Source organism: Danio aesculapii, chromosome 3, assembly GCF_903798145.1.
Source record: "Danio aesculapii chromosome 3, fDanAes4.1, whole genome shotgun sequence".
In the NCBI taxonomy this organism is placed as follows: domain Eukaryota; kingdom Metazoa; phylum Chordata; class Actinopteri; order Cypriniformes; family Danionidae; genus Danio; species Danio aesculapii.
Genome location: NC_079437.1, coordinates 45,797,699 through 45,811,686, shown reverse-complemented (window position 1 = coordinate 45,811,686; position 13,988 = coordinate 45,797,699). Strand labels below are relative to the sequence as shown.

General features: G+C 39.0%; 1 protein-coding gene across 1 annotated transcript in view; it reads left to right on the top strand.

Annotated features, from left to right (window-relative positions):
* Positions 1-11,600, top strand: part of lmx1al (LIM homeobox transcription factor 1, alpha-like) — a 71,980-nt gene extending 60,380 nt beyond the window's left edge. The window contains exons 5-9 of the mRNA XM_056452807.1: positions 2,927-3,090; positions 3,173-3,250; positions 4,796-4,913; positions 7,565-7,720; positions 11,299-11,600. Of these exons, the coding sequence (XP_056308782.1) occupies positions 2,927-3,090; positions 3,173-3,250; positions 4,796-4,913; positions 7,565-7,720; positions 11,299-11,456 (674 nt within the window). The 3' untranslated portion in view covers positions 11,457-11,600. The remainder of the gene's footprint in view (positions 1-2,926; positions 3,091-3,172; positions 3,251-4,795; positions 4,914-7,564; positions 7,721-11,298) is intronic.
* The last annotated feature ends 2,388 nt before the right edge of the window (positions 11,601-13,988 follow it).

Here is a 13,988-nt window from a genome sequence, read left to right as displayed (position 1 = left end):
GACACTGTAAACCACCAGATCCTGCTATCTACGCTTGAGTCACTGGGCGTTGCAGGCACTGTTATGCAATGGTTCAGATCTTACCTCTCTGACAGGTCATTCAAGGTGTCTTGGAGGGGAGTGGTGTCCAACCTACAGCATCTAAACACTGGGGTACCTCAGGGCTCTGTGCTTGGGCCACTTCTCTTCTCCATCTACACGACATCTTTAGGACCAGTCATCCAGAAACATGGATTTTCCTACCACTGCTATGCTGATGATACCCAGCTATACCTCTCTTTTCACCCTGATAATCCCTCGGTTCCAGCTCGCATCTCAGCCTGCCTGTCAGACATTTCACACTGGATGAAAGATCATCATCTTCAGCTTAACCTCGCAAAAACGGAAATGCTTGAAGTTTCTGCCAACCCGACTCTACACCATAACTTTTCAATCCAGATGGATGGGGCAACCGTTACTGCATCCAAAATGGTAAAAAGCCTTGGAGTAACGATTGATGACCAACTAAACTTCTCTGACCACATTTCTAGAACTACTCAATCTTGCAGATTCGCACTCTACAACATCAGAAAGGTTCGACCCTTCCTATCTGAACATGCAGCACAACTCATTGTTCAAGCTCTTGTTCTCTTCAAACTGGTTTATTGCAACTCTCTACTAGCCGGGCTTCCAGTTAATTCTATCAAACCTCTTCAGCTGCTTCAGAACGCAGCAGCACGAGTGGTCTTTGATGAACCCAAAAGAGCACATGTCACTCCGCTACTCACCTGTTTGCACTGGCTGCCAGTTGCTGCTCGCATCAAATTCAAAGCTCTGATGTTTGCTTACAAGGCGACCTCTGGCTTTGCTCCTTCTTATCTGCTCTCACTTCTGCAGATTTATGTGCCCATTAGAAACCTGCGTTCTGTGAATGAACGTCGCCTCGTGGTTCCATCCCTAAGAGGGAAGAAATCACTGGAATGAACTCCCTATCTGCATCAGAACAGCAGAATCACTTGCTGTCTTCAAGAAACGACTAAAACTCAACTATTTAGTCTCCACTTTCCTTCCTAATCTTAACTGCCTCTCTGGCTATACCACTAACTGTACTCTCTCTCAAAAAAAAAAAAAAAACATTACTAATGCTTTGCTTCTTAGACTTTATACACCTGAAACTTGTCTATAGCACATATTCACTGCTGCTCTTATAGTTGTGTAAATTGCTTCCTTGTCCTCATTTTTGGATAAAAGCGTCTGCTAAATGACTAAATGTAAATGTAGATCTGTTTTTTTCTCTCTATAATGTAAAGCCTATAATGCATAATTCTAGCCAAAGGCTCTGTATGAGAAAGTCTTACCTCTGATTTATACTTGGTGACGATGTCTGTGGGTGTCACCATTCAAAATTAATGTCTTATTGCTCATTGCCATAAATTAAAATAAGGACGCATGACAGCTGAGCAGGACTGCAAAATAAATCGTCAAACTCTGACCAATGTGAGGAGAGTTTACTCGCACGTGACTTGTTTTAGCTCTTTTGGTCCATTTAGAAACTTTGCAGTGTGAATGCGAACCGCACCAAGTACAAAGTGCAACCTTGTAACAATTTTAATCCCTGTTTCGGAACAAAACAGTAGTGAAAGTGTAACGGAGGCCATCTAGTAAGTGCTGTGCAGGTAAACCTCACTCCTCTGACCTCTAAAGGTGCTCTAGCGACGGACGCTAGGAACCATGGTCTTTAACCTCCTTGTTAGAGCAACCGACTCCCATGTGGAAGGTCGCCGGTTCGATCCCAGCTCAGAGCGGTTTGGGTGGTGTAGGACTGGTAGCGTTACATTCGTGCCGCGACAGGGTGGGAGTGAGGTTTAGGGGGGTGAGTGTAACGGAGGCCAGCTAGTAAGTGGTGTGGAGCGGGTTGGGTGGTGTACGACCGGCGGCGTTACAAAAGCACCTTCAGACCGATTGTTTTGGCGCGGATACGAGCGCGATTGCTGGATTCACACATGCCAAAATGAACCGCGCTAACTGGGGAAACGCGACAGGTTCCGAAACAAAAGTCTAAGAGTGAAAGCATCCTTAGAGTGCAGTGAATGTGAGAGAACAACAAATAATTTTTTTACAATCCTATTTGCTGAAATAATAAAAGAAAAACTCCACGATTATTTTATCGAGACGTTCAGAAAAAAGCGAAGAAAACAGTGTGAGACATCAAATAACATCAAATTTACTCTCAGCCCCACAGACGCATAGCTGCATTAGAAACACCTTGCATAAGCAGTAATACATTTTTTTTTATTTGACGCAAAAATGATACAATACATACATAAATACATAAACATGTCCATAGGCTTTTTTAAAAAATCTAAATATTAAAAACTTTCAAGGATTTAAGATTATGATGACCATTAAGCGTGTAACAGGCTTTGAACTGGGTCCATTCTAAATGTCTTTCGTGTATAAAAGTAAATACATTTGTAATGGTACTTTTTTGAATGATATTGTTTAAATCTGAAGCAGCTCAGCAGTTTTCAGCACTTAATAATAATAAATTAATAATCAGCTTATTAATAATAAAAAAATTCTTGAGCAGCAGATCATCTTATTATAATGTATCATAATGATTTCTGAAGGATCATGTGATGCTATAGACTGGAGAGACATGATGATGAAAATTCAACATTGAATCACAGGAATCAATTACATTTTTAAAGTGTATTCAATAAGAAAACTAGTATTTTAAAAAAGTACGACATTGTTTGCTTAAAAATGAACCATTTCCTTCAGTGGATTAATTTACAGAATAAATGTTCACCTAAAGAATAGCAATGTGCGCTATCAAAATTGATATTGTACGTTTAGATTTTACACAGACTTTACAAACATTTTAAAAATTTCAAGTAGTGTCCACTTTTCTTCTCAAAGCTTTAATCTTTTTTCCCCTGTGCAGTAAAGAGTGAGGATGAGGAGGGTGGTGGTGTCTCTGTCGGAGGGAAGGCTGGGGAGGATGGAAAGGAGCACAAGAGATCCAAGAGGCCCCGGACCATCCTGACCACACAACAGCGGCGCGCCTTCAAGGCTTCCTTCGAGGTGTCTTCCAAACCCTGCCGAAAGGTCAGTGATGGTCAGAGGGCATCTGTGCAGGTTTTATATGTGGGATTGGAACTTATCTGATCTATATACGTTGTTTCTGCAGGTCAGAGAAACTCTGGCAGCTGAGACTGGACTGACGGTCAGGGTCGTACAGGTGTGGTTCCAGAATCAGAGGGCAAAGGTGGGCTGCCATCATGATTTATTTCTAAGAGAAAGAAAAATTGACAGACAGAAAGCTATACAGATAGACAGATGGACTGACAGATAGAAAGAAAAACAGATAGACACACAAATTGACAGACAGAAAGCTAGACAGAGACAGACAGATGGACGGACAGAAAGACAGAAGGATAGAGAGATAAATTGACAAACAGACAAACAGAAGGATAGATTGACAGACAGAAAGTTAGAAAGACTGAAGAATAGACAGACTGATGGACAGATAGGTAGACAGACAGACAGACAGACAGAGAGACAGACAGAAGGATAGACTGACAGATGGACAGACCGAAGGATAGACAGATTGATAGACAGACAGATGGACAGACAAAAAGATGTATAGACAGACAGACAGAGACACAGAGAGATAAATAAACAGAAAGACAGATAGACAGAAAGCTAGACAGACAGAAGGATTGACAGATAGACAGACAGACTGTTCGACAGACAAACCGACAGACAAAATATATAGACAGATAGACAGACAGTAAGCTAGACAGACAGACAGACAAAAGGATATATAGAAATATAAACAGACAAACAGACAGATAGATAGACAGATGGACAGACAGATAGACAGACAAACAAATTGATGGACAGACAGATAGACAGACAGACAGACAGAAGGATAGACAGACAGACCGACAGATTAATTGACAGACAAACAGACTGATTGACAGACAAACAAAAGGATCTACAGAAAGATAGACAGACAGATTGATAGACAGATGGACAGGCAGATAGAAAGACAAACAAATTGATGGATGGACAGACAGACAGAGGGATGGATAGACAGACAGACAGAAAGCTAGACAAAAAGATAGACTGCCAGATAGACATACAGACGAATAGACAGACAGACAGACAGACAGACAGACAGACAGACAGACAACTTGATAGACAGATGGAAAGGCAGGCAAAAAGATGTATAGACAGGCAGAAAGACAGACAGACAGACAGAAATATAGATAGTCAGAAAGCTAGAAAGACAGACTGATAGAAAGATAAACTGACAGATGGACAGACAGAAAGAAAAATAGACAGACCAATAGACAGAAAGTTCAATAAACAAAAAGACAGATAGACAAAGCTAGACAGTCAGATAGACAGACAGAAAGAAGGATAGAGAGAAAGATGGATAGATAGACAGACAGACAGAAAAAAAATAGACAGACAAAAAGATAGAAACAGACAGATTGATGGACAGATATATAGACACACAGACAGAAAGACAAACAGAAAGATTTTTGATATTTCCATAATACTAGACACGCCCCTTACCGCTGACTGGCTGCAAGTGTGTTTTGGGTAGCGATCCAACACTCTGCTCAAGTGTTTTTCAAATCTCCTTTTTATATCACCTTTAACTAGCATCCAACAGCACTGCTGTTCTGACTTCAAGCGACAGAATTGTTGTCAGTGTGAACAGACCTAGGCTAATTGTTACATGAGAATTAGATGTGAGTGCTGATCCAGGAGCAGCTGATGGCATTAGTCTGTTGTTCAGATGAAGAAGATTGCCCGCAGACAGCAGCAGCAACAGCAGCAGCAGGAACAGGAGCAGATGGGGGGCTCCAGAAGGGGCCCGAGCAGAGGGGGGCGCCAGAGTAACGATGACAGTGAGGGTAAGACATACACAATTAACCTCCCTGTCGTGTTTGGGTTAAATCTGACCGATTTACAACTTAAATCCCTCATAACTATTGTGTTTTACATCTGATTGCCTCAAGGCCTAATGACATATCCTCCACAGTATGCATTTGAACATATAAAAGTGATGATCATCTCTTTCATTGAATTTTGAGTGTTTTAATCAACCTTGTTACACCTGTGGTGTTTCCGGTCAAAAGTGACCGCCATAGAAAATAAATGGGTATCCAGGCTATATTCATTCATCAGACAAAAAACATCCCCACACACACTACCCCAACTCACTCACTCACTCACTCATTTCAGACTGAGCAATGTCTTTTGCAGGTACACATCTGTTTTATGCGCTTATTTGCTGATTCTCCAGCTTGATCTCACAAGGAAACATAACTATTTTACGTTTTGTCAGTTGAGTGGCTAATTCATATGAGTTCAGTCGTACAAAATTGTATGATTTTGAAAAGAGGCGTGGCACCCAACCCCACCCCTAAACCCAATCGTCATTGAGGATAGGCAAATTGTACAAAACTTTATGAAAGAGACCGTACAAATTCATATGGATTAGCTACTAAACCAATAATTTATGAATGGCCATGAAATTGTTGGATGCTCCAACGTGAATTAACTTCCTGATAAAACAGTGTATCATATCTTCACACAGACTAGGTGTCTGTTAGGTAAATCCATCTGTGTGTGTCTCTTTCTTTCTTTCTTTCTTTCTTTTTCTTATTTTATTCTTTTTGTTTATTTATTTATTTATTTATTTATTTATTTCTCTCTCTCTGGAAAGAAGCACAGAGAAGGAAACTTGTTCCCTTTTTTTCTTCCTTTCTTTCTGCCAATCTCCGCTCAGCCAATCTCTGAGTCTAGCAGGAGCACTTTTAGCTTAGCTTAGCAACAATTATTATATTATATTAGACTGTTATTATCTCGCTCAAAAATGACCAAAGCATAACTAGTGCTAGTTCTGTGTCCATGCTCACCGTATATACCCTCAGTCACTATTCCCTATATTATTACACTTGAAGGACTGAAAATTCGATCACTGAGAACACAGGAAAGGATAGCATTTTGATTGTGCTTTGCTAGTTGATAAATCATTCAGATGGATTAACATTTCAATTTCTTTGCTCAGACCCTGTGATAGTTATTTTAGCAAGCATTCTATTAGTAATGAAACAAAGTATTTTGAATTCTGTCATCTATTGTTCATTTTGTAATATATTTTCAGCACCTAATTTTATTTTTATTGCAGTTATTTTATGTCTAATTCTGACATGTCTAATTATGTCTAATTCTGACACAAAACACTACTTTGAGACATTGTTCACAGCTAAAGAATGTTGAATAAAGATTTGGTGGAGAGAAATGATTTTTGTGCTAATATAAGAGCAGTTAAAACAGACCGGTCAATTTTGAACAGGAACACTAACGTAAAGGGCAGGATGTGTACACGACAGGAGGGTTAAGGACAATTGTGTTAAAAGTTTTAAAGTGTGCATGAACCAGAAGCTGTGACAGTTTTTTTGTACTGTGACGCAGTTCCTAGAGAAACAAAATATCATGAGAAAACAGTGGGCGTGGCTTGTTTTGTCTACTGCGAGCTGATTGGATGTAGTTAAGTAGGCATTTTATTCAGAAAGATGGGGTGAAAGCGTTTTTGGAGGGTGATTAAAACCTCTCAGACCATTTCTGACCAAACTGACAGTTGGAGGGGAGTGGTTAAGGATGTCAATCTTGCCAAAGACAGTAGAATACACAAGACGTGTCACTTGTATAGTTTTGAATGGGGGAAAAGAGTAGCAAATGAAGCCCCGCCTTCTAGTACAGGAGACAATTATCAATTGCTATAGACTGACGATTCTCTGGTGGAGGGGCTTTGACCAGATGTAAGTTTCTGTAGGTTTTGTATAATTCTAACATTTAGAAATGAAACTAAAGAGACGGTTGTTTAATTTTATTGGTGATTCCTAATGTAAAGTAATTTTGGAGAATTTGATGTTTCCCCATTCAAGCAAAGTGCCCGAGAGGTGTTTCAAAGATGGCCGGTGAGTGACTGAAGTAGGTATCGCTGCAGCCTGGAGACCTCCAAGTGGGAGGGATTACACCGCAAATAGGTTGGGTGACCATCAAGTGGGAGGGACTTAAACCACAAGTAGGTTGTGTTTAGGTGGTGTAGGTAGAGCAGATATTAATAAAGCACATCACGTAACTGTGAGGTTGGGTTTAGGATTGGCGTAGGTGTAGAAACTCATAAAGCACAATATTGGACTCCATGTCATGTACAAGACAATATATAAATCAAAAAAAGTTTGTACAGCCCACTTGGAGCTCGAAGGCCCACCCACTTGGAACTCGAGTTCCACAAACATGGAGCTGCCTCTGACCTCTGTTTACCCTTCTCAAATGACTTGCCTTAAAGGGACTTTGACCTCACCCAATACCTCAGACAGACGTAATCTGAAAATTGAACTGAAAACAAACAAGAAGGGCTTTTTTTCTCTTAATGACATAGATGAATTATTCACCACAAAACTGTCAATGTGAGCTAACAAAATCAATATGGTTAGTTTTGATTTCATGTGTACTTTAATAAAGGTGTAAACCCAATTCTGTCGCTCCACAGATGGCTCCAGCACTCATGGACTGGATGGTCTGCTCTCATATTCCTCTCTGCCACGACAACAATTGCTGGCCTTAGATCCGAACATATATGGCAGCGAGCAGTTCAGACACGGCCTCACACCTCCACAGCTGGGCCCTGACCAGATGCACTCCTATGGTAAAAGTTTCTCACTGTATCAATGTCTGCAAGATTTATCTTATTTTATTAAATAGTTCACAGAAAGAAATGTAATTGTTTTATTATTTTACTCACTGTCATGTCATTCCAATCCCCTGAGACCTTAGTTCATCTTCAGAACACAAATGAATGTATTTTAGGTGAAATCTGAGTACTCTCTCATCCTCCATAGACAGCAAGGGTCCTGAGACGCTTACCATGCATTCACACGGGGCTTCAGAGTCAACGCTTGACCAAGGGCATGTCTGAAGTTGGGGCTGATGCGATCATCATAGAAGCGTCAGCCAATTAAATTAGTCCGCAATCGGCTACTGTCTGAGCTGGGATATTTGCATAAAGCGATCTGATTGGCTATTGTGTCCGTTGATGCTTGAAAAGTTGAGAAATTCCCAACTTCTGCAGCAAGCAACGCTACTGAAGCTTTGACGCTGATGCCCCGTGTGAAACCAAAAATGATTCTCAAAACAGTTCATATGCATTTAGTGGTTCAATCAGAATATTAACAAGCTACGAGAATACTTTTGTTCAGACATAAAACAAAAATAGCAACTATTTTCAACTTTTTTTTTCCTTCTCCTCAGTGTCAGTATATTGCACTCGTTCATGAGAATGCTGTACACTGCACAGCATTCTCATGAATGTGCACAATATCATACCTGTCAACAGTGGTGGATTTAGGCCTCTTATTGGGGGGCGGGGCGGGAGGAAAAAAAATGTGCCCCAGTAAAAATCATCTGTGCCCCAGTAAGCTTTAAGAGATACAATTTACTTTATGCAAATGTGTTAATTTAGAGTGGTATTCCCAGAATAAAGACGTTAGGGACCACTCACATTTGGTGACTGGTGAAAGCAAACTGACGCATATGCACAGAAAACCATTCCCGCGCACTTCACGCGCTGATCCTGCTCTCGTTTACATGCACGCCGATAAATTATGCGATGCTCATGCGCTGTGAAACCAAAGTAAATGCCTTTTCTGTTACTTTTATGACACGAGGTGTCGACACGCAGCGAGTTTTGCAAGTTGACAAAACTGAAGCTTATAATATGATGACGATGATCTTATTTTGACTAAGCATGACTATGAAGCAGAAAAAAGGATAGAGTCAGGGAGGTAAGACTTAATAACATTAATTCTCGGCCTTGGGTCAGGTCTAAGATGAACAGATAATTCTGTAAAACATATATTTTTTTGTATTCTATAGAATTGTCATAATATTCATGCAAAATATTTCTGGTGATCTTAGCATATCACTCCAGTTTTGTTTTTACGTTGTTTTCTAGTTACATTTAGGATTGTTTTATGTTATTTATGTAGAATAATAATTGTATAACAATAATAATGGGCAACGCGGTGGCACAGTAGGTAATGCTGTCCCCTCACAGCAAGAAGGTCGCTGGTTCGAGCCCCGGCTAGGTTAGTTGGCGTTTCTGTTTGGAGTTTGCATGTTCTCTCTGCGTTCGCCTGGGTTTCCTCCGGGTGCTTCGGTTTCCCCCACAATCCAAAGAAATGCTGTTCAGGTGAATTGGGTAAGCTAAATTGTCCGTAGTGTATGAGGGTGAATGAGTCCCAGAGATGGGTTGCAGCTGGAAGGGCATCCGCTGCAAAAAACATGTGCTGGATAAGTTGGCTGTTCATTCCGCTGTGGCGACCCTGGATTAAGAAAAGGGACTAAGCCGAAAAGAAAATGAATGAATGAATGAATATTAATAATAATAATATTAATAATTGTACTTATAATAAATATATAATTATTTGTAACACTACAAATGTGTGTGTGGGGGGGGGGGGATTACAGACCCATTTCCCCCAACCCTCCCGTTTGTTTTTTTCTCCCAGAAAACTCCCAGAAAAAATTTCATTGCGCCCCAAGTCCTCAGGTTTTTAGTATAGTCTGTAACGCCCCAGGGTCACCAACTTTGGTATAGTCTCCGATCGCAGCGGCAGCCCGAAACCCCGTCCAGTACAGTTACTAATATTACAGTTACTAACCCAGTTCTCAACCGTGTTATTTGTACAACACGTACTGCCATCCCAACATACCGGTCTCGCAGAATTTGGCTGTCAGGTATGCACAATATACTGACACTGAGGAAAAGAAACAGTTGAATAAATGAGTTGTTTTTGTTTTATGTGCGCACATAAGTATTTTTGTAGCTTGTAATATTCGGATTGAATCCCTGAATGCATATGGTCTATTTTGAGGATTTTTGTTGGTATTTTTCTAGACTTTAAACGAGTCTGAAACATTGTTGTATATGGAGGATGAGGGCGCTCTCCGAATTCATTTAAAATATGTTAATTTGTGTTCTGAAGATGAACGAATGTCTCAAGGGTTTGGAACAAAATGAGGGCAAGTAATTAACTCTTATGTATTGTTAAAATTTACTACCCTTTCATTATGTTGGTGGCCGTTTTTGGTCATATTGACTTCCATTACAATCACATTTTTTGATTGCAATGCCTTGATGCCACATAATCATGCATTCTTTATTGTTGTTGATTTTCTCTGTTGGGAAGAGGTACAACTAGTCATTTTTAGTGTTGGTCAACAGTTGGCACCCTTAACCCTTTAGATAGGCTTGTGCAAAAACATTTATGGCTTTTATATAGAGTTCTAAGGAGAAAACAACAGATTATAGTGTGTGTGTGTGTGTGCATAAATACACTTTTGTTTACTGTGTTCTTCTGAGAGCAGAGGTGATTTACTCAGACATTTCAAGTTAATTCTGCAAACATCTCTCTTACATTCTCTCACACACTATACTCCATGAAAAAAGCCAGAAACTAAGGTTTTTGAACTGATACTGATGATCAACAGTAAAAAAAAAAAAAAAAGTAAAAAATGCCACAAACATACATATTAAAACCAAAACTCCATGTATCAGTTCATACTGAAATTGAACATAAACAGAAATATCCCATAAAGATATTCTGAGTGCAGGAAAAAAACATAAATCAAATTTCAGTGTTCACTTGCATACACTCAAAAATTATGTTTAATGTTTTGAATATAAGCTGAAACAACACAATTCTTGAGTTTTTTTGTTTTTTTTTTGGGGGGGGGGGGGTACATAAATGCTTTGTTCAATCCACTTAAATTTGTAAAAACTAATAAATTAACTTTATTTCTTCACGTTGCCCCAACACAAATCACACAAATTTGCAGATTTGACCTCTCCTCAACAGGGAAAACCACCAACAATTAAGAATGCAGAATTATATGGTATCATGGCTTTGCAATAAAAAAATGTCATTAAAATTGAGAAAGTCGATGGGGCCAAAACAGCCACTAGCATAACGATAGGGTAGTAAATTTGCTCATGTCAAAGCATTTTCCCAAAATATGTGTCAAAATAAGATTTGCTATCAATAATCATTCCATTTGCTGAAACACAGAGAAAGTTGTGGCCAAATTAAGACTCAAAATCACCCCAGAGTGGATGAAAACATCCCCAACAGCACACAAGGATTAATAAAACAATCTTAATTTTTTGTGTGAACTAACCCTTTACGTGAATTAGTATTGAAACGGATTGTATTGGCCTCATTACAGACTCAGAGACAGTTTTCCATGACCTAGACAGTGATGGAAGCCTCAGTCATCTTGGCGACTGTCTCTTGTCGACTGCGGATGGTGGCGTTCTGGCAGGACGGATAGGAAATCCCATCGATCGCCTCTACTCCATGCAGAACTCCTACTTTACTTCATGACCCTGGTTCAGCCTAATTAAAGCGCTCCAACAGCACTTCAGGGAGCAGCAGATAAAGTGAGGTGTCGTTCAACATCATAACCTACTTCAATTACTAAATTCACATCTTAGTGGTGCCAATCAAGCTTTAAACAGCCACCCAGGATAGGATCAGACCCTGTGAAATGCAGAATGTCATGGACAGAATGGCAATTCACTGGAATAACATGTTTAATATTCTACATATGCACTATTTTATCATGGGCACACAACAGACATCAACAGGCAGCTGCACAGTGTTGGGAAAAGATACTTTAGAAAGTAATGTATTACAATATTGAGTTTCTCCACAAAAAAGGAAGTACAGTAGTTGCATTACTGTTTATAGGAAATATTGCGTTACATTATTTTTGAGTTACTTTTGCATTACTTTTTCTGTCCTCCCTAAGGCTTGATCTTTTTCAGAATTTTTTTTTTCGGGGGGGGGTGGGGTTTAGGTTATTTACCTAAAAAAACTACAGAAAAAATTAAAGTAGGACAACGTTATCTTCAGAAAACTTGACCCCAGAGCTTTACATGCCGTATATACCGATTAATGAAAGTTTAAAGCAATGCGTTTGCTACTTTTTGTACTTATTAAAAAGTAAAACCACTGTCTACTCAGGTCATCCTCTTTTTCTTTTCTTCCATGTGTTCAAAATAATGAGAATTTTCCATCTCAGAAACATAAGGCTCTGCCATCTTCATTTTCATCGTCATTACGACCACAGCAATTTATTTTTTTAAGCGAAATAGCTAATCTAATAAGTGACTCACATTACATTTTTTTAAAAAGTAACTCAATTATTATTACTTAATTTTTAAAAGTAATGCATTACTCGTTACTTAGAAAAGTAATGTTATTACGTAACTCGTGTTACTTGTACTGCGTTACCCCAACACTGCTAATGCATATTAACGAAAAAAGTGTGTTCGTCTAAAAACATTCTTCATCCAAACTAGAATTCTCAGACATTTTCCAAAAGTTGCTTAACCACTCTGAAATCACTGAAATATGTGTGAAATCACGTACGCCCATCTACTGTGCTTTAGTAAAAAATAAGATGCTTTACTCTCCTTGAAATTTGTGGGGGGTTTTAGATGCATGTATGATGAGGTAGAGTTGCTGTGAGTAACATGAGAGTATAAAATTGTAAAAATTTGTGAAAACATGCTGATGATACCCCTACAGTAAAGACTCTCAATATTCTCAAATTCTCATCTCAAAAAGATCTCTCACAGAAAAATATGAAATACAGAAAAACTGAAAGCTATCAGGTTTACAGATACAGTAAGTGACTGCATGACATGACTACAACTGTGTCATTGTTTTTTTAAAAGCTCAATTTTCACTTTACAATGAAAAGCTCAATTTTACAGCCCACGTTTTTATAGCTATCCATTGGAGAATGTTTTGAAAAAGTGGCGTTTGTATTAACAAAAACACCTTCTAAATGTGGAATGAAAGCAAAACTTTCAGATTTTTACAGGACAATGTATTAGAGTGGACAAGGCCCAAGTCATTAGCTGCGTCTCAAATGGCACACTATACACTATGCACTCATGCACTATGTACTTATCAGGGAATCAGGGAACATCGATGCTCACTATGGCTGCGTTCCAATCAACTTTTAGACATACATTTGTGAATTTCCCTCAGCACTTCCCATTTTAAAGTGTGTTCTACTTCATCAAGCGAACAAGAGAAGCTTGCATAGACATGCCCTTGATTTTGACCAGGGAAGGGAGTCAGATTCATATGTCCAATCCAGAACTTATATGTCCCAGAATGCAATGCGATTGTGACTTCACAACAGTTTAGTTCCTAGGTGCTCAAGGGTTTAGGGCAGGGGTTATCAATCTTAGTCCTGAAGTTCTGGTGTCTTGCAGATTTTAGCTCCAACTCCAACCAGACACACCTGGGCTAGCTAATCAAGCTCTAGGCTTTTTTTTAACCATAAACATTGTTAACAATTAAGCAAATATTTATAATTAATACATGCTTTAAGTCAGTTTAGTTATAATGTACTTTTTTAAATGTATTAATTTATGAAATTATTATGTAAAAAAATATCAGCTCTGCTTTTATTCATTACATTTATTCATATCATTAGTTCCAGATTTGATGTAGTACAACGTTCTGTGTAGTGGATCAAGGCACCGTCCTCACCATTGCCTGACATTATGTACACCACCTACAATACTGATTCACGACTTATGAAGCAGATTGAGACATACCCTGAATTTCATTAGTACACTACTCATATTCATATTACTGTATATAAGTGGTGTTATTTAACAGTTGTGAGGCAAGTTCACATTCAAATACACTACCTATACAGACAGTATGTGATTTCACATGCCACAGGTAAGTCAAAATGTTCAAAGCAAATTGGATCTTCATAACCAATCACATTACAGCTTTGACGTCCAATGACTTTCAGTCGTTGAGTTGTGTGTTGACAGTCAGACCAAGAGTTTTAGCCATTACACTTGTATTGGGTTAGATAAAAAA